Source organism: Lutzomyia longipalpis, chromosome 3 (assembly GCF_024334085.1).
Source record: "Lutzomyia longipalpis isolate SR_M1_2022 chromosome 3, ASM2433408v1".
Classification (NCBI taxonomy): Eukaryota; Metazoa; Arthropoda; class Insecta; order Diptera; family Psychodidae; genus Lutzomyia; species Lutzomyia longipalpis.
The window spans coordinates 3,474,924-3,500,366 of NC_074709.1; the positions used below are offsets into that span (position 1 = coordinate 3,474,924).

The following is a 25,443-nucleotide window of genomic DNA, read 5'->3' on the forward strand; positions in this document are numbered from 1 at the left end:
CACACGGAATAGAGGAAAAATGTATTGATATCGCGTGTCTCCCGTAATTACTCTTTTAAAATTTCATACCAAGTACGGCGACTTTCTGTCTATAGCATAGTTTGTAGGACTTATTTTTCACTCTTTTCCTCTCTTCTCGTTCTCTTGTTCCCCATTTGCTGTTACACACATAAAAATCGAGATGTTTGTTTGAAAATTTCTTCTTGTTTTCTTTTTTCTCTCTTCACCCGTTATGTATATATTATTGCCTAATAAATTGATTGAAATTTGCATTAGATAATAAATAATGTAAAACACTACGAGGTGCGTTTATAAGTCTGTGTCATCAATAAAAAAGTGAGAGATTTCCATTAAAATTCAAAAATGAAAATATTTTCCTAAAACATTTGTTATGGCCTACAACGTAGGTTTCTTATTATTGCTTTAATATGATTATTTTAAATAAAATTCAATTTTTGAAAACTTTTATTTATTATTATTTTTCTCTTCAAACCCTTTCTCACAATACTCAAGCATTACCAAAATATACTTCCTCTATAGTCATTGAAATTGAATTCTCTCACTAAAGGCAAATAATCCATGTTGCTAAGCTTTTTTCTAAAAGCTCTCAATTCAAACATTTTTCTTTTTTTAAAGAAAAATCCCCCGTTAAGTGGGATAAATCACAGCGAATATGAAGAATTTGGTGAAGGATTCAGCTGTGAATGCCCAACAGAAAAAAAAACATCAAACACAATCGATACGTGAGTGAGTATTGAGGTGGATTTCCCAATAAAAACCACACCACCATTGTGGTTGGGAAATTGTCGACAAGGGGATGGTGTTTTTTTTTTTTCGGGTGATATATAAAATAGGCAACTAGTAATTTTCTCGACATGCAGCCACCCTTTTAGGGGCGGGGTTGGTTCTATCTTTTTTTTTTTTTTACTTTTTTTTCCTTTCAATTCTCAAACCCCCTAAAGGACTACATGTTGGACTATGTTGCTATATAGGAGGTATAGAAGAACATAAGGAAACACCTCAATAAATTCGACATGAAAGTCTTGGAAAATTTTCTATTCTCAATCTACTTCAATTTTATACAAACTTTTTCCTCCTTCCCCTTACCCCATTCCAAACTTTGTCCACTAATAGTGGTGTCTTCATCAAAAATTTAAATATAAATTACCCACCCAAATATTCAATGAGAATTTTACAATGTACACTTAAAATGTCGTTCAATTTCCATTTCATTACCTCCCACATTTCCCTGTCGTTTGCTTTAAAAGAAAAATGGGGGTGGTGTAAGGCAGAAGAAGGAAAAAAAAAGAACTCCAAAGACAATCTGCTTTTTCCCATGGAAAACAAGATAGGTCTACGTGAATATTATAGAATTTCTACGTCGTCTTTTCGACCCATGTCTCTCAGGTGAATGATTTGGTCAAACAGCTAAACGTTGGGAATATTCCACACGGCGAGAAAGCATCAAAATTTATATCCTCAACCTCCCGCATTTTGTTTTAGACTTTTGTTTGCCTAGCAATTTACTCGGGGTTGTACAGAGTGAGAAAAAAAAAAGCTTCAACTCACCCCTTCGAAATTTTTCAGCATTTCCGCCAAAATGTTACACACAGACTCCATGTCAGATGATATGAGAACCGTACTGGAAGGAAAAACAAATAACCAATTAGTCAAAATTAATACAACAAAAACGGACAAAAAAGCAGCAACAACGGAGTGATATTAAAACAATCTCTGGTTGATTTTTTTCTTTTCAAAAAAAAAAGGGATAAAGGGAAGTGATGTGATAGTATATAATAATTTTTAGTGATGAGTTTTGTGTGGTGTGATGCGTAATATATATTAAACAGCGGATTATAAAATATAATTCATCATTTTGTGGGTATATAATCTCGACACCAACACAATTTTTGCATCAGCTGATTAATTCAATTAAGAAGAAAATAGGTGAAAAAGATTTTTTGTATTGTTGTTGTTGTTGTGGATGATGATGGAAAAAAGGTTGAGAAGAAAAATAGCACTGTCATTGTCAATTCACATGAGGATTCTTCTTCGTCCTTCTAATATCTCCTCACAATTTTTTTTTCTTTAGCATTTGAGACACAAAAAAATCACACAAAAAAGCAAAGAATTTTTTTCTTCATATTACAATCTTTTTTATCTCTTCTCTCTCACTCTCTCACTTTACTAACAAGAAGATGTAATACAATAAAGAAAGGTATAACAAGGAAGAAAAATTCCCCGAAAAAAAGAAAGTTGTATTAAGGACACACAGGAAACTTTCAGTGCAAGAAAGTGAGAGTAAATTCCTTTATGGATATAAATTACTACATGTCAGAGGAATGATGGAAGAAATGGTATTATATTATAGATTGGCCAGGATTATAGGGAATGGGTACCTATATATAAAATTGTTTAACACAAATAAAACATAATGGGAAAAGATACATTAGAAAATTAGATAATTTCTTTTGTCATATGAACCAAAGGCAAGTTGTTAAGTAATTACTTTTGTTGCCACTATATCCGTTGGATTAGTACCTACAAATTTTCAAATTAGGCACTTTGAATTAGATAGAGAATAAATTGTTTTAAGAAAATTGATTTTCAATTAAATTTCATGACAAATTCTCTGCGGGAAAGATTTAAGATTTTTTTTTATCCAAAACAATCCACATGTTATTTGTATTCTACATGACTTGTGCAAAAATTGTAATAAATCCAACGAATGTAATATAATTTCAAAGTAAAGTAGCACTATTTATTCCTTTTCTAATTTATCGCACAAAATTTAAAAAGTTTCAAAAGTTTCTCATGTGATTCCAAGCCAAAAAATCCTTATAGAAACTTTCTCCACACAGCAGGGAAACGAAAAGAGCAGAATCCAAAGAAAATTTTTCATTCTAATAAAAAATCTTGCATGAGTTTGTTGTTGAGAAAATAACCATACAGTGTATCATGGGGGCATTATCAACAAGTTGAGAAACTTTTGCAACATTTTGTAACTACATTGTGAGTGAATTAAATTGTATTAAAATACCCTTACATGACCATATATAGCAATAATTTAGGGCTAATGTACGTTCCAAAATACCGCTTATTTCTCCCCTAACATTCATTTTATTAAATTCCACATTCAATGTGAAATCTGTGAAAATGGTGAAAATATATTAGTTTTATTTATTTTTATTTTTTAGAGAGAATTATTATGCAGCAATGCTTTCAAAAGGATTATTCGTTTTTTGCATTTAGTACAAGTTAGATGGAAAATGGTATCTGTACATAAATGACATAGTTTGCATAAAGTTTTTTTTGCACTCTGAATAAGAGAAAAAAAAAGAAAAATCTCGCAAACAAGAAACATATAATGTGTGTTTTTTGTACTGAGGCACGGGAGGACATAGACATTACAAAGTAAATGAGATTCTACAAGTTGTGGGTGGAAACAATATCAAAGGAATTTAATGAAATCTCATTTATCTACTGTGAAGGTGGTGTCTTTTATTTCCCCTTCAGTAGGTTGGATTCTATGTATGATGTATAATGTCTCCGAGAATGGTAACAGAAATCACTCATTCATCGTTGATCTCACCAGACTAAACTTACAAATAATAATACCTACAGTTGCTATACAATGGGATAATGTGGAGAAAAAATGTAGAGGTCAATTGCATTAGAGCGAATTTTTCAGCAAACACTTGCGACAATTGGATTAGGGTCGCCTATTTTCACTTTTTAACATTAAGAATGCTTTTTCGAGCAACATTCAGAGAAATTAGAGATGCTGTATGATTGAAATTTACCATGAAATTAATTCAAAAGGTATAGAGAACACAGAGATGAATCATTAGGAATTTTTTTCGCTAGCAGTTTATGTATTAAATTTAACATCTTATGATGTGCTATTTTATTGCTCATAACCTCAATTTGTGAATGAATTTCTTATTAAATGACAAATTTATATCTTTAAAATATTTTTTTATATTCCAGTGAGGAAGTTAGTTTAAAAGAAAAAGGAAATTCTTCTGATATTTTGTGGGATTCGAACCGGATGATGTGTGATTGTAAGTATCGCATTTTAACCAATTGTGCTACTAACTTACTATACATTTAATGTGAGTATAAAATTAATAATACGAATGCTTGATTTTTTCATTCGGTGTCCACAAATTAATATAAAAAAATAAGTTTTATAACATTTCAGAATCCGATCTTTCTCCTTAAGGTAAACTCTTAGTTTTTTTTAAACACATAAAAAATTAAATATTGAGGTTATGTGTTAGTAACAAAATAACAAATCACTTTGTTAAATTTAACCATGCATTTATGGCAAATTTTTTTTTAACGTTTCCAAAAAAAAATATTGTGAACAAGTTGAGAAAAGCACCACACAGTGAAGTTATGAGAAAAGCTCATATCTTTAGGATAAAGGCATCTCTTTCCTTGCTTTTTGGCACTTTTTCTTCCCTCCCCCCCCCCACTATATTTTTATGTTAACAGCATACCATAACAATTTTCTTGGTAGCTTTCACAATTTTTTTTGTTCATGTATGTATTGTGTGTGACGCTATAATCGTAAAAGAAGGAAAATACAGCCACCATATCAGGTGTAAAGTTTCCAACGGAGGCGCATATACACAAGGAATTAACTTCAAACACCATTCAAGTGATATTTTTCTTCGTTTTCACTTTCTTTTTAGCATCGCATGATTTTACCTACATAATACATTAAATGGGTGGACATTGGAGCAATAAAACTGTACACAGTAGTGGGTGACTAAAGAATTCCTTATTTTTTTTCCTTTTCTTTTAGGGAACTTTTGGCATACAATATATTTCGTTTTAACGGGGGTGGTGGTGGGTTGGTATCTTTTTTTTTTCTTGGGGGGGTGGGTGGTTCGGGTGGATTTTTGACATGGCAATAAAAAATATTATATAGTGGTAAAAATATTATAATAATGTCAGATATAGACATAATAAAGAGTAATAAAATAAAGAGAGATATTTAGAGTGTTTACCGTTCGGGACCTTGGCAATCGTCGACAGACACAGTGGCTTTATACTGCATTTGCATGGTGGTGTGTTTGTGGTCAATTTTTGGTGGTGGCAGTGACGTCATTTTTCAGGATTTTTATCAGGGCACGAGACGTCACATGGGCAGGGCAATCGGGCGGGTCGTTTATGCGATGGGTTTGTTTGTTTTTTTTTTGGTCACACGAGATATCAACAGACAGTGGTCGGGTTTATAGAGATATCACAGGAGATCCAACATTTTTTTTTTTTTCACGGTAGTGTTCATATAAACATTTTCGGAGGTGTACAAGGAGGTCGATGACAGATTTTGTGTGCGTGTGTAATTTTTCCAAAATATCATTGTGTTTTTGCATGGAGATGGTATGCAAATTATTATAATTTAAGGTTTTTATTTTGATGGATAAATTGGACATGGAGCACAGATATTATGACGCGTTTTTTTATTTTTAAATTGGACCAAAAAATAATGTATTAATTTGCATACATTATTTTTAAAAAAAAAAAGTTTTTAGTTAAAAAAAAAGTTAGATTTAAAAAAAATAGTTTTCACGGTGATTTTGATAAAATTTGTGTAGATTTTTTTTTCAAATTTTTTTGCCGGTGATTTTAATGCGATATTTTGGTCATGTTGATTTCAATCAACATATTCATTGATTTTTTTTGATTATTTTTTTTGCAGCAGATAGACGCACAAGAATCCCAGGAACCCCGATTGGTTGGACGTGTGGACGTGGGCCAAGGCGACGATAGTCAGAAGATGAGATTTGGGCATCGCACACAACGTGTTGAAGAGCGCAGCGAGTGACGGGCAGGGGCGGGCATAATATGAGGGCAAATGAGAAATTTCATACATTAAGTGTATTGCTTTATAAAAATTATTAATAAAATTGCATAATTAACAAAAAAAAATTTAAACAAAATTCCAAAAAAAATGACTACTTGAATTTATTTTTTCTTGTTAAAGTCCTTTCCTAAAGTATACACAAAAAGTAATAAAAAAATAAATAAATGAAAGATATAGAAAATAATGTAAATGATAACTTTTGTTGCAAACAAAAAAAAAGAGAAAAAAAAGTCCTAGGACAATTTTTTTTTAAATTGCAAAAGACTTAAAGGATACTGAAGACATTTTTTTGAATCCTGTAAATCCTCATCAAGAGACTTTAAATATTATTTATGGGCTCTATATGTCACTTTTATACAGAACTCCTCTCTTTATATTTTAAAGGTCAGTAAGCGATTTCTTTTGTTTTTTATTGTTAAATTTGAAGGACATTTTGCAGGAAAGAAATATATTTTTTAATCCTATTTCATAATACCAATTATGAGTTGCATTTCAGGTTAAAGGAAGCATGAAAAAAAGTGAATTTTCTACCTGAGCACGCAGCTTTTGGATGTTCTGGCCACCTTTCCCAATGATTGCGCCTGCGATCTATGGAGAAATTAATTGAAAATTAATTAATTAAAAAACAGCTTTTTTTTCTTTTAAAAAGGATTTTTTCCAAGCTTACCTTGCTTGGGATCAACAAGCGAATCACTTCATCATTCTTTCGAATCTTCTTGTTTGGCCCTTCGCCGTCCGAACCTGCATCACGCTTCATGTTTGACTTTTCAATTTGGATATCTTGCTCCTCTTCGTAGGGATAATCACTGGAAAAATAGAGAGAAAAAAAAAGAAAATAAATTCATTGTAAAAGAAACATTCAATGTTAGGGAAAAAAGAAATATTTGGAGAAGGTATTTTATTCAGATTTTCAGCTTGAATATTTTTCGTGTGAACTCAACCTTTTCTTTTATTAACCATTCTTCACCCCAGATTCCCACACATAAATAATATTTTTTTGGTTTTAATTTAAAATTCACGTGAATATTTTAAGAGGTCAAACACACATAGTTATTTTTCTTTTTTTTTTCATTTGCAGCTCCACCAGCTCTACATACAATACCGCAGCATTGGTTTTTCTTTATTTTCATTTTTATTCAACAAATGACTTTTGCATGGCAAGTTTTTATACATACAATATGGAGAATAAAAGGGTTGTATATAGTACTGAATCTTTGAGTGCTTATGGAGAAAGGATTCTAAAAATCAAATATTTATAAAATAAAATTGCATTCAGTGATATTTTATTTTGCTCCTAAAAATTTTTCAAGAGTAGTGAATGAACATTTTCCGGTGAGTGAAAAAAAATCAATTTGAATAAAAATATTTTTTTTTATTGAAAAACATTTTTTTTGTAGTTAAAATCTCTCATTTCTAACTATTTGATAGGACTAATCCTGAAGTATAATAGAAAGCTTTTCTCTCTCTATGAATTAACAATTAAATTCGTAACTCAATTGAAATCCAATAGCTGTGAAATGTTAATTTAAGATTACTGCCTAAGAAATCCATGTGTATAAACAATTATGCTAAAGAAAAAAAAATGTCGAGTAAATTTAATTCATGATATGCAAATTGCACCATGAAAAAGATCCTACTCTATTAAACCAAAAGCATTTTTTTTCCTTCATTCCATTCTCTTCATACACTCTTTTCCCTCAACAACTTTTACTTCGTACAATTCCATTTGCATGAATGCACAAATGTAAAATTCCGCAATTTATTAAATTAGCCCACTATCGAAGAATAATAGTTTTTCTCTCACACTTGGTTGTTTTTTTTTCTACGTCCTTCTTCACAAAGTCAAGAAGTGATTGCAAGTGGAGCATTACATAACGACAAAAGCGGGAAAAAAAGTTGCTAATAGACATAAACAAGACAAAAATCATGGAATTCGTTCAGGCACCTTATAGGGAAACTTGTCGGAAATGTGAGAAAATGTAGGCGCGTGAAATATACAAATCAATTTCACAAAAAAAGAGAACTTTTTTTCTCGTCTCTCACAGAGGCACTTATCGCTACACCTTCCATCTCTGTCTCTACATCATTCCGACGCAGCATCAACAAGGGAATTACAAGAGGTGTACTACACTCACAGAAATGGGTGATGATTTCCTTGATAATTTTCTATACTTTAATTTTTTTTTCTGAAGTTGAAACATCGTTGGAAAATGCAAAAGTGAGAAATTTTCGTTTTAAAAAAGAAGAATTTTTAAAGAATAAAGAATATCCATCGTTAGAAATTTAATTAAAAAGACGTCACTATTGTATTTCCTGCCAATTTTTAATAGATGAAACATTTGCGCTAATGTTTCAACGATGTATATTAACAATGATTATTTTTTTTTGTTTCATGCATTGAAAGAGTCAAAGTCCACAATAGTGATGTAAATTAAATAAAATCATGCTGATATTTTTATACATAGTCTAAATTTAAATTTATTTATTTAAACATTGAATAAAAATGTTTGCAATAAATTTTCCCTCCTGTTGGTTGACAGTGTAGACACTCTTGTGTGTCACTATGTTAAACATTCAATTGAGTGGGTGAAAAAGACTTTTCCTCCGTATATTCTCCTATGCCTCATTTTTATGCTAAAGTCTACCTCTATGTCTCTCCTCCATCTCACCTTAAAACACCTCGCACAAACTGCAGGTGTGATTGTATGTTAATTTGAACTGTAATTTAATAACTACCTCAATAAATTATGTGACAAATAAGCTAATAGAGCTTTTTTTGTGTGCGCTCTCAGCATCTCAATTTTATGTTTACTTTGTCGTCTTGGCAAGAGCCCACAAATGAAAATTCCCAAGTGAGAAATGTGGAAAATTTAAAGAGAGAAAGAGAAATTCTCTTTAAAAAAGGAATGAAGATTTATTTCCTCATCCAAATTCACAATATATAGAGGTTACATTATAACCCACCCCCGTGCGCAATGTTAATTGATTTTGTGCAAATGTAAATAAGTCAACAATAGATACAATTTGTATTGAGAAAACATGGTTTTGTGTGGGTAGAATTATGAGCAGTATTTGATTGATTTTCAAACCATTAAATATGCTTGTGTTCTATATACACCTGCCACGCAGTTTGGTTTGGATTTTCATCTAATTTATATTGCTTCAGCATTTCCACTCAACTACCATATCAGCTACCCAATTTTATTGCTTCACCCGCGTAATTGCCATGTGAAATAGGAAGGGCACCAAAAAATTACTTCATTTTACATCAATAGGTAATAATTTCCACCAATATAGCCTTCACTACCGTGCATGATAGTTCACTTTTTCACTCCCCCACACATATTCCACCCAAATATATTCAACTATTTTCCTAACCTTTCAAGCTCACAAAACTTTTTTTCCTACTTCACGTGAACTTTTAAAATCAAAATCTATTTGGGAAGTTCGCTACTATACACCTTTTGCAGCATACATACCCATACCTACCTATCTAAAAAAGTAAACATTCGACGTAGAAAAAAACACCATTAATAGCTTTCAACTTTCATCTTCAAAAATGGATTGTGTTGAAATAAAAAGGAATGTTGTGACAATTCATCTCATTCACAAACACTTTTTTTGCCCCCTTGTGCTCTTTCATTTCTCTGTTTGAGCAAAAAATAAATATTGTAAAATGCAAATGATCATGTGAATCAATACCCAAAATATTTGCCTTTTAGCTCGACACACTTTTAAATTAAACGAAAAAAAACGTTAATGGATTTTCAGAAGTGCAGTAAAGTTTTAAAATTCATCTTTCTGCATTTTCGTTCTGAGAAATAATAAATTTTTGGTAAATGAAGTATATGAAGTAAAATAAAGTATATAGCACTATAGATTGTAAATTTGAGTTTTCCCATACTCTTTCTGGTCACGTTTACAATATGAAAATTACTGTGGAAATATATATAAATAAATTTCAAAGGAAAAGAATCTCACCATCGTTACCCCATTTATTTAATTTAAAACTAACAATTGACTGCAATATCCACCACACAAGTGCATCAGATATTTTGGGTGCAGTCTGTAATTACACAAGTTTTGTGGTGTATACTTGTGTCATTTGATGATCCATTTAAAACATGAAAATCTCGTAAAACTAATACATTAATCAAAGTTTTAACCACTAAATGACTAGAGGTATTGATAAATCAAGGAGATTATTTTATCCTGAATTAATTATTCTTCTCGTGGGTATATTACTCAAATTTTATATACCAAACTTTAATGACTTTGCGGAATTTTATATTACAAGCTTATTTTAATAGACAAATCAATTTAAAATAATAATATCATAATAGTAAGAAATTTTACCTTAACATTTATTTTTTCTGAAAAAAGGTCACCACTTTAAGCGTCCATATATAATTGTATCTCCATAAAATTAATTCTACAAGTTTTAGACACTTTTCCTTTAATTTAAATCTTATTAAAATCACTTTTTTTTTTAAATTTAAGAGGAACACTCTTTGCTTTAGTAAAAATATTTTTATGTACAAAACAGGAAAATTTTTTGAAAAGTTAAAAAAAAAAAAGATTTTTCTCTTTTACAGCTAGTAAAAAAACTTTTTCAAAATTTTCTTGCAATAAAGGAATTCTTTCCCTTTTCTCTCCAGCTATCTGTTTTATCCAAAGGTAAAGAGAAAACTGACGAGAATCAGTTTCCGATTGCCATTTATCAAAACCGATGAAAATAGGGGTAGGTTGATTGCTACAATATATTTCTTACTATGATGAAGTAAAAGTGTGTGGTGGGGTAAAAATGAAAAACTATTTTCCATAGTCACCCAGTGCATATACACAAAAATTCCATCCTTTTCCATCAAACTACCTCTCCTCGTCATACCCACCACCACGTTTTCCCACATAGACAATTACATATTGAAGGCACTATCGTATAGGAAAACCGATATAGAAAAAATCGTTTTTTTTCTCCTCCAATGCGTGGATGAATTCACTTGAAAAAGGACAATTGACTCTATATACGATAGAGAAAATACAGGAGCCAATACAGCTACACTAAATTGCTTGATTGAAGGCATACAAACGAAGCCAATATTCCATTCTATATATACAAGTGAAACAAAGACACAATCAAATTTGGGGAGAATCCAAAACTCTTTTTTTATTCTCGATATAACTTCCCACAGAAAATCATTTTCCCGCAATATCTCTACACACACTCTCTCTCTCTCATCCATATCCAGAAAATCTGCAATCATTTCATGATTGAAAGCTTCGAAAGCTTCGGAACGAATGAGGCATATTCAATAAATATTTTGTCCTATATCATCGATTGTTTTGTTGAATTTCTAAATGTTGAGTATATACTTTGGATTGTCATTGAAAAATATCTTTGAATAAATAAATTATTTAAAAAGTCATTTAAATATTCTCACATAAATGAAAGTCATGGAGCTTCGGAACGAGACGCTCCATTAGCATTACGCTTATAATTAGGCGACTGTACGTACAGCATTCACTATTCGTTGCATAGTAAGGACAATTTAAATCCTTCGTATTATTGAATTAAATGAGAATTATACAAATAACTCGTGTAGTTTTCAAATGAAATAAACAACAATTATTCCCTGCTAATTAGTTAATTGTTTTCTCACATTGCAGCTATGAGGTAAACTTTGGATTTCAATTTGAATTATAATAATGATTAAACTTAAGTGATAATTTGTTCTTTATTAGCTTTTGATTGTAGTTAAATTCTGATGTCACATCAATCTAAGAATTTTCTACAAGTTTTTTTTCTCTATTTTTGTGTCAAAAGCTTCTGAGAAAATATAAAAAATCAAAAGTAAAGTCATGTCAGAATCTATCCTTTATTCTTAAAATTTTGAAAATTCACTGTGAAACATAAAACTTCAAACAAAAAAACATCCATTTGGACTAAATTGTAGATTTTCAAATGACATTTTAATTAAAAATTCAATAGCTTTTGTGTATTGTTAAAAAAAAAACATAAAAACCATGTTATCTGTTGATTCATCCATAGAAATCCCCATCTATTGAGAACTCTATACATATACCACAAGAGTTTCCCTCAAAGGCAACCCCATGAAAAGGGGTTAAATCGCTGATAATTTACACCACACAATTCAAATGCTATCAATCAAATTGGTGGTAAAAGTGTCACAAAAGAACATTCCCCAACCCCCCACGCAAATAGGAAAAATGGGAAAAAGATGAAAATTCAATCAATAATCATATATAACCCAACAAATTTTCAAAGGCAACAAATATCACGAATGATTTGTCCACGAATTTGCTCATATAAATTACAAAAATTATTATATAATATCATGCCATTGAATATATAAAGGATTCCACACAAAATTATATTTCATCCTTCGTGTATGAGAGAGAATTTTTACATCCTTTTTAGATAATGTTGCATTGTCATTCAATGGAAGTGCAATATAGCGTGGAATTAGGAGTGACAGAAATGATTAATTGTTTTATTTAGGCAACATACAATGCAAACAACATTCCATGTTATGGCATTCTTTCTCTCTCCGGTATACATATTTTTTCGGGGAAAAATCTCTCAAAAAATTCGTACTCACATAACATGTCCTCATCATTCATTGGATGGTATACAGGGTGATGAGAACTCTACACTAGAAGAATTCTTTATTTCAATTCAACATAAAATCTATCCAGAAATTTTATTTAAATTTAAATATTTCCTGCTGTTTTCTTAAAGCCATCAAGTAACAATTTATCCTGTTAAGTTTGCGGTGGACGCAAACATGAATATCAAATGTAATTTAATTTTTATTTCTTTCTCATAAAATTTAAAAGAAAAACCGCGTAAAATGCAGCACAATACATAATTTTCCCAACATAATTTATGAATGTAAAGAATACTCTGTTAAATTAGATGGTGTACCACCCTGTGCAAGAGGGTTGTGCAGAGAGAAAAAAAAGGATAAAGAGAAGAGGAGGATTAATGGTATTTTTACAAAAATTTATCCTATATCCATTCAACATTATAGCTCATACCAAACACATACATCCTCCCCCTATATCTATTCTTATTCATATTCTGTTGGAGCAAGGAAACAAAACAATTATGACGTAGTCTTCTTCTTCTCAATAAATATTGCAAGAAAAGAGGAAGAGAAACACGGTAGAAAGGTTGGGAGGAGGCGAAAGGTATCCCCTACACAGCTACACACCACTTGTGCAATATTAGAATCACATTCAACTCATGCTTCACACAATATATTCTCTTCTAACAACATAGTCGTGCAATAATCCACGTTAGACATCGTTTAGCATGAATAATTAAGTGCAGTGGCGCCATTATGGGGTGGCAAAGTTGAGTGTATTTTCCTCCCTGAAAAGAAATTTCTCTCATTGTATTTGTGTGACTCAATAGTTGAATGTAACAAACTATGTGTGATCACTACACTACCCATGTAATATATTTATTGGAAAATGTTCACTTGCTAACAGGGGGTGGGAGTATATGAGGTGAGGGGTGGCGAGAGTTGGGGGTTGGAGGTTGAAAAAAAAGTTGGAAAACACTGTTTCACTATGTAGGTATATATAACTTTTCCCTCCGCACCAGAGACTCACACACACATACATAAATACATAAAGTATGTCACGTGTGGAGATAAATTTTATGATATGTTGAAAAAGAACGACAAAATAATTGTTTGTAAGCTGGAAAAATTCCCTCATACCCCAGCACATAGTCCTGGGCAATTAACGAAAACTGCTAATTAACTTCCACACAGCTAAATTCAATTGAAAGAAATTACAAAAATCATCCCCTTTTTCGTGCTTTTTGCCAAATAGGGTGGAAATTCTGTTGAATTCAATGTTTGTGCAAACTTCAACGACTTAATAAAATTAAAAATTATTCGCGTTATATTAAAAATTACTAAAAAAAAATCATTGAAGTTTTTCTTTTAACAAAGTTACAATGTAAGCGCATTTTCCCCCTAAGTTGGTGAGAAAACACCTTGTCTGTGTAACAATAAATAATTCAATTTCCAATAATGGCACTTTCCAATCATATAGGCCGCAATTTTCTTCCATTCTTCGTTGTTCTCATATCCTTTTGGTTTTTTTTCATCCCCTCCTCCCGCGTGCACTCGCGCCACCACAAACCCATCTAATGTTCTATCTATACTTCCAATACATACCCCTCCATGCTAACAGCAATCTACCACCCCCTAAAGAATTCAGGTGTGTATATCGCTTTATAAAATATTCCCTTTCTCCCACCATTACTCCACTACACTACCCTCTTCTCATGACAATTTACCCCTATCGATTTCCCAACACATGAATATTAAAAAATGTACAAAAAGCCATACGCTACATACATATGCCGAGGATGTCTCTTCGAAACTGTTAAGAAAATATAAATGAAATATTTTTTATGCTTTTAGTTGTGTATTTACTTTTTCAAAAAAATAGGTAAAAATTTGGAAAAGTTTTATTAGGAGAGCCTTTGAAAGCTGAAAGTCTATCAGGGACGTAGCCCAGAAATTGTTTAAATGTACTTTAAGAAAAGTCTTTTTTTCTAAAGAATATTAAAAGTAGATTAAAAGAAAAAATTTACAATTATTAACCTAACGATTTCTGCAATTTTGTTTGATGTCTTTTTCTAACGTTTGTCGTTTTGTTTTTAATATTTGACATTTCTCTAACGTTTAACATTTTTTTCGAACATTTGACGTTTTTTTTTCTAACGTTTGTGTCTCTTTTGTAACCTGTGATGTTTTTATATTAGTTTAAAAATATTTTGTTTAATTTCTTTTAATTAATTAACTTTTATGATAAATCTTAAAGAGCATTAAAGCAATTAAGGGCATTAAAGAGAAACAAAATAACAATTTGAGCAGTTTTACCGGGACACACTGTAGCGTGGGTAATCTGCATGATGAAATTCTTCATTGCAAATACATCACTGTTATTACCTATTATTTTTTTCTACGTCCGATTTTGCAATTCATGCTGCAGCATTTTAATAGTCAAAGAACATCTACAAGAGGAATATAACCTAATTACTGCAAGATGCAGAATTACGTGGAATTTTTGTAATTCACATGACGTATAAAATTTTTATCACCTTTAAGAGCAATTAAATTACAAAATGTCCTCCAAAATCCCCCACTCTTATCACAATGCTTATGCATCAACTCTTAAAGTTCACAATCTCAATGTTTTTATATCTATAAAGCCGAAAGGCCACGCTAAGCTACTCTATACTACAGCATAGGTACTTGAGAGATGTTGTAATGACAACATCCTGAAGAATTCGCTTGAAAAACACAATTTATTCAACTTTTTTTTCTCTCATCGCCATCTTCACGATTCTGTGTCGTGCTGGTTGATATAAACATTTTTACTTCATCACATCATGCATCATAATGGTTTTAGAAGGCGATAGAAAATAAATGGGATCTTCCCATCTCTAAGCATTTTATTCCCCCCATACTCCTAATGTTAAGAAGGAGCTTTTTTCTTCTTTTTCTTGGAAAAGTATATTTTCATGATTTTCAGTCCTTTATCCTTTATCCCTTTCACTTCCTTTTCTTTCTTTTTTTTCCGCTTCTTCCTTTTTCAATAAAACACAATGTGGAAAATCCACATACAGTTGTTGAATTTATCCACAAGTGTGATGTGACATGAAATCGACACACGTCTCCACTGTGTTTTTCAATGTGATTTTCCAGTCAAACCCCTTATCATGAGATCCACCCCCCCCACCCATCCTTCCCATGTCACAAAATACTTTTATTCCCCCCTCAATCATCCTTTCTAGCCTAAACTCTCCCCCATTTAGTTCGACCGAAACTTCGTAGAAAACTATCATGTGTGTGGCATTAGAAATTGTCTGATAAAATTTTCATTGAGAGAATTCTTCCATATTTAGATACTCAAATATGCAAATTACGCACTCCATAGACACTGTGAGACACCCCCACATTTCACAACCCCTACTCTCCCGTGAAAAACTTTAGCATTTTGCCACAACCAACTCCAAGTATAATTTTAATAGGATCTACTGCAATTATTTTTCACCACACATGCCCATCAATTTACTACCTATGCTATAGAGAATATTAAATTTCTACATAGAGGTTAAAGAAGTAAGACATTTTACCATGAAAATGTATTACAGCAATTTTACATTAAAACATTAATATTTAATTGCTCTACAATGTAGTCGCAATTACCTTAATTTGAGGTGAATCAATTTCTAAAAAAAATTGAACAAAAGTCATATAGCTGTGAATGATAAATTATATATAATTCTCTACAGAATGTAGTATAAGTAATATATTTCTTCAAAAATCCTGGAAAAAAATCTCCACACATCTTATACACAACATCCTTCCTTTTTCCCCGTCAAGATCCAAATAAGAAAGACAGGAATCCCTTTCCTTCAACTCCTTGTTACCGAGACTCGTCACAATTGGTGTACTGAATAATTTATTTGGCACAATAGAGAGATAAGAAGATGGAATGAGCCACCAAAAGCACTCTGATATACATATATGTATTCTTAAAATTTGCGAAGGGAAGAAGAGAAGCAGCAGAGTGGAAGAAGATATCACAGTCTAGGATTTATTGCAATGCAATACATTTCTTTTCTTTTGTAACTTTATGTTTAGGAAGGTGTTAAGTCAAGAGTGTTAATTTTTCTAATTAATAGAAGGTAATTGGGTGCTTTATTAATTTGGTAATTAATTAAATAAATCAAACAAGGCGGAAAAAGCCCAATAAATTCTTAAGCCTGAAGACAACTGAATAAAAATATTTCCTAATTTGTATTTTGTGTAGCCTATAAGTATGGAAATGAACAAAAATATTGGAACAGTAGTGGAGCCCTAATGTACAAAGGAATCATTATTTTAATGAATATCCGCCCTCCCTGAAAGCTCTAACGTTGTGGAAGTAATTCAAGAGTCGGAAATATGATGGATTTTTAATCAAGAGGGCACACAAATTGCTGTGATCAGCATCAAAAAGGACTCTCATTTTTTCAGAGGTTCAGCAGAAAAATTATCCTGGGAAGTACCCTTCAGATCCAGAAGTGAATTTCAGAAAATTGATTGAAAATTGTGATGAAAATAAAATGATAAATCTTTAAATTTAAAATTAACAAACTTCTTTTTTTTTTCTTTCGATACTTTAACGAATATTTTGACATTGATATGAGAATATATACCTTCTATAAAATACATATTTTATACCAATTTAATGTAACATTCAAATTTACATCATTATTTTGTAATGGTTATCAGCACCAATGTTGAAAATTGATATTGAATTTCACTTTGCGTTTTCTATCTTTCCCCACAACCCCTACCCCCTTTGTAACAAAATAAAACCTCACGAAATTTCTTATCTTTCACTTCACGAGAGCTCCATATTCTCTCCCATATATGTATACACTACACAACCTCTATTGAGGCAATTTTCCTGGAGAAAATTATATACAATTTTTGTATGAGGCACCAAGAGAATGAACTCATAACTCTCGATTGTATGATATTTTGAAGAGAAATTTCATTCGAAATGCTACCCTCAAATGGAATCAAAGAACAACTCGGGAAGAATATAAATAATTTGTGGAGCAAACAGGCAGTTCGGAAAGGAAAAAAATATATATGTAGGTACCATACTATATATTTTGAAATAAGTAGGGGATGATTTTGTAAGATAAAAAGCGCACGCATTCCTCGAAGAAGAAAAAAAAATCATCAAAAGACCTAAATTCCATGTTGAATGTTCTTATATATTAAATTAAGGACAAAATTGAAAACTAAACAGTGCGTCAAATCCAAATTTATGGTATGTCCTTAAAGAGATGAATGACCTTCTTCACATACAACTTCCTTGAAGAATCAATGCGAAATTCTAGATTTTTTCTAGTGCCTCTTTTACTTTCTCTCTCTCTCTCTCTCTCTCTTTCTCTTATCTATCGCCTCATTCTCCTATCCATTATATCCTCATTACAAGATTGCTTCATATTGTTTGGCTGAATATTTGAACAATAATGTCCATTTTCGCCTACACTTTCTATCTATACAACACAACTTTTACCCCATCTCCCCTTTCACGGACATTACCATCACTCATTTCAAAAATTATATCTAACATTTCTGCCCTGAAAACCACAATTGTTTCCCATTTCCCACCCACCAAATACCCCCATCGTAAATCGATTCAATATCTCTCTCACCCAACAGAGGAAGGAAGACAGAAAACCATTCAATTTTGAGGGTTGGCGAATCACCACCACATATACCAGAAAAAAAGAGAAATACCAACATTAAGAACTTAAAAGATAATAAATTGAAAATGACAGAAATACGGTGGAATACCCAAAAATAAGCAGACACAGGATGGGAGAAATTAAAGATTTCTCAAAGGAAGGCAATGGAGAAGAAATGAATGGAATTTTCTTATTAAAAACACCCCCTATATATGATATGAATGACTGTAAAAAAAATGATTTCTGAGAAAATCCCAACGGAACCTGCTACCTTCATCAGCCTGAGGAGTCCTTTTAATTTACAAAAGAGTGATCCCAACTCTGGGTTCGGTTATTTTTAGATCCCCAAATGTGTATTATTATTACACCAAGGGTACACCCTCTAATTGGACACTTGCTATGTGCGAAACGGACGAAGAGGTCCAGTCGGCAAGAGCAAGAAAGTTCTTTAGAGAATTAATAGTCCATCAATTTGTTTAATGATAATTCCATCATATATAAAATGTTTTGAGCTATTCTATCACATTACATTGATGTATGGAATTTCTTCTTGAAAAAAGATTCTTTTAATTTAATTAAAATTTACCCATCTTCCTTTTTTTGCCCTACTCACTCACTGAGAATCAAAGGCGAAAAATACATTGTAATGATTTTTTTATCTTTCGCCTCACAACACAATGTTCCTACACCTTTTAAAGAATCTGTTTGTGAAACATTGAGTTTTTCTCCATCTTTGGGACATAATGCAAAGTTGAAAGACTAAAAAGTACATACAATTTTAATTGTATAATGTAGGTAATTAATGAGGGGATGTTTAAAAAAAATTAAAGCTCTTTAAACAAAAATATAAACATGAAATATTATGATTTGCTCGTAGAACGGGTAAAACGCAAAATTTCCGATTAACTCTTTCCCTTTCATCATGCTTTCAACCCAACGCACCCTCCTAAATCCATCAAATGGCTACCTTCCGGCTACTGATTTTTTTTCCTTTGTACAAAATAGTTTCATGTAAAAGAAAGATAACACAATTTTCAATAATGAGTGTTCCATCACCAAAGGGTGAGGAAAAATAATAAATTTTACCTTTCTGTTCTCTCCAAAATGGATTTTTTTACAGAACTCTTTAGCTCATTACTGATCTTGTCTATTTTTTGAGTTAACATTTAAACTATCCAGTCTGTTTAAGACTTAAGTTTAAATTATTATTTTAAATTAATCAGATAAAAAATAATTATAGAGCCCTCAATTACTTTACATCACTATTACCAATTATTGTTCAAACATCGATTGTTTGTACCAAATGTAATTTTCCCTGGTATGGTATATACTACCTCTTAAACCATCTTCTACTACTAGAAGAGTCACAACCATTTTTCTCATTCTCTCTCACATATTGTTAATTTACTTACACACGAATTGATTACGAAATAATGGCCACATCGCGTGTCGACCGAATGTCTATGAATTTTTTAAGAGAGACTTCGATTTTTTTCCTCTTTTTCACGTTTTTCTTCATTTTCTCTCTATGACCATCCCTTCAATTTTCCAACATTTTCCCTTCCATTTGGGCTTGAAAAATATAAAATACATAACACACGAAAAAAAACTTCTCAACACGTACGTAAAAATTGTTTAAAATTCCAAACCACCATCCCCATATTTTTTTTTACTCTTCCTCCACACCACCTCAATGAAAATGGAGAAAAATGTCGCTTTTATTAATACATCAATTGTCTTTTCTTTCATGTGCTCTTTCAAAAAAAAAATGTGTAGAAGCATTTTCACAAATGCAATAAAAAAAATCTCTTAACGTTAACTCCTGTAGAGGAAAAATTTCAGTGTCTATCCAACGTTTTTAGGGGAAAACCTATTCGTGTTACGATTTATCTTCCCCTAAATCACATTGATTCCTTTCTAAATCTATCACTTCAATTGAATTTAAAAAAGAAGAGAAAATAATACAAAAAAACACGGTGCAGAAGGTTAAAGAGAGAATAAACTGACTGACTAAAAGTTAGTGTAGGAATTTTGCATTTCATTTAATAAATTACATTCATGTCCAAAGGACGGAATCCTTTTTTTTTTTTCAAGTTGGCAACCTAAAATGGGGGATTAATGGATTAGTAATGTGTATAAAAAATGGAGTTTGGCACAAAAAGATTGAAAGAGATTTAGGAAATGGATATATGTATGTAGGTAGGTAGTAGAAAATTAAATATTATGATAGTTTATTTTCTTAGTTTTTTTATAAAGGAATTTTTATGTTTATCATTTTTTCACGTCCAAAACTAGAATTAGGTACTCTATTAAGCATTTTAGTAAAATGATTGCTATATATGTATATATAACATTGCATTGCATATAACGATGAATAAAAATTGAATGAAGGGGACATTGCTCATCGAATAAACTCATTATGGGGATTACCCTGTGTCACATGATGCGTAACAGGTCAACAACCTCCCTTATCATCCACCAAAGCACATAATTTAAATCTAAAATAGCCACTATATCCACAAACTAATTCCACTAATCAGACTAATCAATAATATAAATCTTATTGAAGTTTATATCATGAAAAACGCCACTGAATGATCAATTTAAATTTTATTATCTCAATCATTTTATAGTGAATTAACACTGCAAAGATGGTTCACATAAAATGATTCTTTTGTCACTAATGGCAACAATAAGGTACCTAAGTATATAATACATGCCATTTAGGGTAACAATTTTCTTCTCTTTCCCAACTGAGAGAGACAAGTTAATTGAACCACTAAAGGCAGACAATCTCGTACTTTGCTATATTCCCTCCTCTATCGGTTATCTTTTTTGATGATGTTTGGAGAAAGCGAAAAAAAGAACTCCACATATATTCCTTTAGTTTTATGTGTTAGAAAAGCAGACTGTGGCATCGTAAAATTCTTCATCATCATGACTCTTTTCGTCATCTCCCATCATCGATATTATTTTGCTAAAGTAAGTCGAACGATAAAGTTTGAAGGATGTTTTACCATACATACATGTAGCATGGGAAGACATACAAAATCCATTGAAGGGAGATAGAAAGACATTTTCTTATTATATAGAAAGGAAAACTTGTGTGTATGTTTTCCTAAGGAAATTTACATGATTTATCCCAAACAAAGTAAACAATTTCCCATATAAGCAATCCTATATAACTTTATCCTGTATCTCAAAATGGTCAATGTTTTTGTTCCTAACCCATACAAACTTATCAACGACACTGTAAAAGGAAAATCAAAATCAACTCTCACACTCTCTAATATCCAAAGCAAACACAAAATTTTGGAATGTTGTATATCTTCCCTTTTTCTTATTTATAATAATGATGATGAAAGAACTGAAAAGGACAAAATTCTTGAGCTTTTTGGGTCTCTTTTGTCTCAATTTTCTCATCTTCTTTTGCCTCCACTAAATAGAATTCTTCGTATATAAATAAAATATAAGATCAAGTAGTAAATTATTAATTTATTATATGATAAAACTCTTTAAGAAATGAATTTGATGCAATGAATTATGCTTTAGCTTTTCAAGCTCAATAAATTTCTTGAATTCGTTTCCATTTATTTGCTGGATCTTTTTGCTAAACAGTATTATTTGCCATAACATTTGCTTTCATTCGCGAAAAATGAAACCAATTCAAAAGGAAGATTGACTTTCAATTGTGGTTTTATGTTCGTTCTTCTGGGAAATATGGTTGTGTGAATTTACCTACCTATGTATATAGATCTCTTATTAACCTCTAAAGTTCATCAAACATATACCTATATTGTACTACTAAATTATCAGTATTGACTATGCACCCACAAGTATGTTCTATGCGGTTAAAATTAAACCAATAATGAGAAGTTTCTCTTATATATAATTGCAGCACTGATTGCACTTTAGATAAGGGAGAGCATGCAGAATTGCAACCCCTACAATGTGGTAATAATCCAATGGGGGAAAACGAATAAAGGATTCAAGGAATCAAGAGTCAAACTAATGCTTTGACCACAAGATAAAACTTGAGATAAAATTAATTCAAGAATAATTGTTACTGTAACTTATAAAATTAATAAATGTTTCTTACATTTTATGAAGAAAAATTTTCTAGAAAAGAAATCAATCAAACTTCTCAAAAGTCTACACACTTCAAAACATCCCTCAGTGAGGAACTTTTTACTTAACCCAATTGTGTATATAATGTGTATACAACCAATAAAGATATAAACTTTAGGAAACTAATAAATTGGCTCCGGAGATTTGCACAGAAACACATTTCCCGTGTCTTCTTCCTTTTACACTTTCAATTTGATTCGTCTGTTTTTCTTGCTAAAACTCCATTCCTCTCTCGCTCTCTTGATCGACATTCTACAACTTGAACTTTATTTAAACACACAAAAGGATGTTATTTCCGACAAAATATTAATCGTAAGAGTTCCATACCTTATAATTACTACTTAAAAAGTTATGTTTAAAAAGAATGTAATTCAGAATTTACTTTAATATTAAAGGAGATTATTCGATTCTTTATGGAAAATCTCATTATTAGAGAAAACAATCTGAGTGTACGCGTAGACTTCTAGAGAATACGAAAACCAGAATAAAAAATCTCCAGAGATTTCTAATTTTCTTTTCGGATCCCCTACGATAAAAATCGACAAAGATTTGTCCATAAATGCAAACAATGACGTCACCAATGTGTTTCTGTCTCTTTAAGTGCTAAAAAAATACTTTGTCAAAATTCATAAATGAAACATTAACATGAATGTTTCATGTATTTAAAGAGTCAAGCAAGAAACACATCAGTGACGTTATTGTTTGTATTTTTGTGAGAATTTTTGCAGCTAATTTTTTCAGCTGATACTAGCAGAGAATGAAAAGTCTATTTAGAGATTTTTAAAATGTTTCCCGCTTCTCCCACAAGATTATGCTTGTGTGGATTGTTTTCTTTAATAAAGGGTTTTCTCATACTAATTCGCATGAACTCCTTTGCTCTTTCTCTGCAATAGATATCAGTTGGTTTACAAATTCAACATGTAGATAAGATGAATTTAAATATTTTAACCATTAATCTACCTTTTGTACAATCCATATGATTCAAGAATATGCTTTTGTATGTTGTATATAACAATCGTGAAGAATACAAACGATATGCACGAGAATTTGTCAGAAGAAAATCTAAGAAAGATAAGGTGAATGGAATCAATATAATGCAAAAATATTGCAAAATTTTTCAATCACTTGCTCTTATATCGTACTATTGAATTTATGTAACAATATTTGATTTCTCTTTTCCGCTGAAAATGCATATAATAAATGGCGAAGGAAGACTCCTTCTGCCATCCGTATTGCTGCTATGGAAAATATGCTAAATCTTGAGAAAAAGGAAAACTTTGTAAATACAAAATTGCCCGTATCAGATATGCGAAGAACTATGCTCTTTTCTTTTGTTTTTTTCTTATACTTCCGAGATTTAATCTTCATATTCTACCTCTTCTATTATTAAATTTGCAAATGTTTTAGAGCTGTTTTTTTTAATGTTCAATGCATCTCTTCCAAAAATCTATTGAAATTATTCATCGCACATGGAATGCAACTCAACAGCGACTTATAGTGTAGTAAGTTGTGAGAAAGTTTTTAAGATAAACTCTTTGGAATTGGTAAACATCTAAAGTGGGACACACTCTATTAGTGCAAGATATTTTCAACAACATTCGCTCCTCACCGTTTCCTCGCACCTTTCTGCACACAATCTTCTCCATTAAGCATTTATGTATAGGTAGATAGGTACCTTATATAAACTCTAGTGGAGATTAGGTAAAATTTCGTGAAAATCTAATTATTATAAAATACAGGAATCACGTTGAATAGAGAGAGGATTTCGTTGACAAGATTGTTAATTCATTGTGAATTTTCTTAGAGAAAAATCAATTAAAAGACTTTATTCTCTGTTAAAACATCTTCTGTGCCAAAATGCGATTCCATTGAAATTACTAAAATTACAAAATACTGCGAAGGAATGTTTCTTTACGGGGAAAAAATCAATAGAAATAAACCACGTAATTATATGTGCGTGAAATAATTTATCCTATAGAAATGTGATCAAATATAGAAAACTCTTAATGCCACTTTTGCAATAATCGAGCCTACGGACGCATAGCTGGAAACGCCTCTTCAATTTTACCAACAATGACAAGAACACATGAAATTATTTGCCATCTGCATTGACCCACATTATTTTGCATAAAATAATCCACACTGAATAACAATTATTATTCATTTAAAACTATATAGCTAATCAAATTGGCAAAGGTATACTCTCCTCAATGGATGATTAACTAATAAATGAGTAAAATTTATATTTATGATCATGCAATGAAAACAAAACAACTCCATTTTAATTTAAATAAAATACACCTTCATCAACCTTACAGCGTATTTTTCTTAATTTCTTCTTCCCCCGTTCCCTTCTCATCCACCCATCCAGCCCATAACCACACAGCATCAACTCCCTCTCTAAACATTAATATTCAAAAGAGCCAATTCATAAAATTGTTTTAAACATTATTTCCAATTAATTCTCATTACAGCTCACATTGTCTCTTTTGTTCTATGTAGGTAATGTACTACCTTAAATAACACCCATTTTGCCTTTTATTCGCACAAGAAAACGATTTTACATTACATTCATTAATACAATTTTCATAATTATTGAAAAACATCGTAATGTTTGCCTTTTCAATTACATACACCGTGAGTTTGTGCAAGAGGAGAAAATCAATATGGAGATAAAATGTTGAAAGTGTGTATTATATGAGAGTCAAAGCAGGAGTCACGCATATAGGCATGTTGGGAAAAATTATTTTTCTTCCACTTTTGTATACCTTCCGTGTCCCCATAGCTCTTTGGATTTTTTCATTATTCAAAAGCCTATAAAGTAAGCTACAGAAGCGATAGGATGTGACAGTTTACCTGATTGATTGGATAGAAAATTCTTTAAAATATTTATGCTTTCCTTTCATTCTTGGAAGCATTTTAATCGTGCAGATTTGTTTTAAAAGGAGAGGCCTTTAATACTATTACAAATTTAATGCAATAAAGAACTTTAAAATCTAACTAAGACACGCATCATGAAAATTTTAAGATTGATTGACACTGTGTATGGGAAATAAACCCTAAATTTCTTAAGAAATATCAGGAAGGGGGATTTTTTAAAAAGTTCTTTAGAGAATAAAAACAATTTGAAACTGAT

The 25,443-nt window shown here is 31.3% G+C and overlaps 1 protein-coding gene across 4 annotated transcripts in view; it reads right to left on the reverse strand.

Moving 5' to 3' along the window:
• LOC129794204 (heterogeneous nuclear ribonucleoprotein K) overlaps nt 1–25,443 on the reverse strand; it is a 50,556-nt gene that overhangs the window by 19,382 nt on the left and 5,731 nt on the right. For 3 of the 4 annotated variants that reach the window (XM_055834871.1, XM_055834867.1, XM_055834868.1), the window contains 4 exons: nt 6,546–6,684; nt 6,410–6,466; nt 5,019–5,062; nt 1,570–1,642 (listed from right to left, as the gene is read on the reverse strand). In XM_055834871.1, coding sequence (XP_055690846.1) covers nt 1,570–1,642; nt 5,019–5,062; nt 6,410–6,466; nt 6,546–6,635 — 264 coding nt within the window. In that variant the 5' untranslated portion in view covers nt 6,636–6,684. Of the gene's footprint in view, nt 1–1,569; nt 1,643–5,018; nt 5,063–6,409; nt 6,467–6,545; nt 6,685–10,234; nt 25,170–25,443 lie in introns of those variants that run through there. The other variant, XM_055834869.1, reaches the window with a different exon arrangement.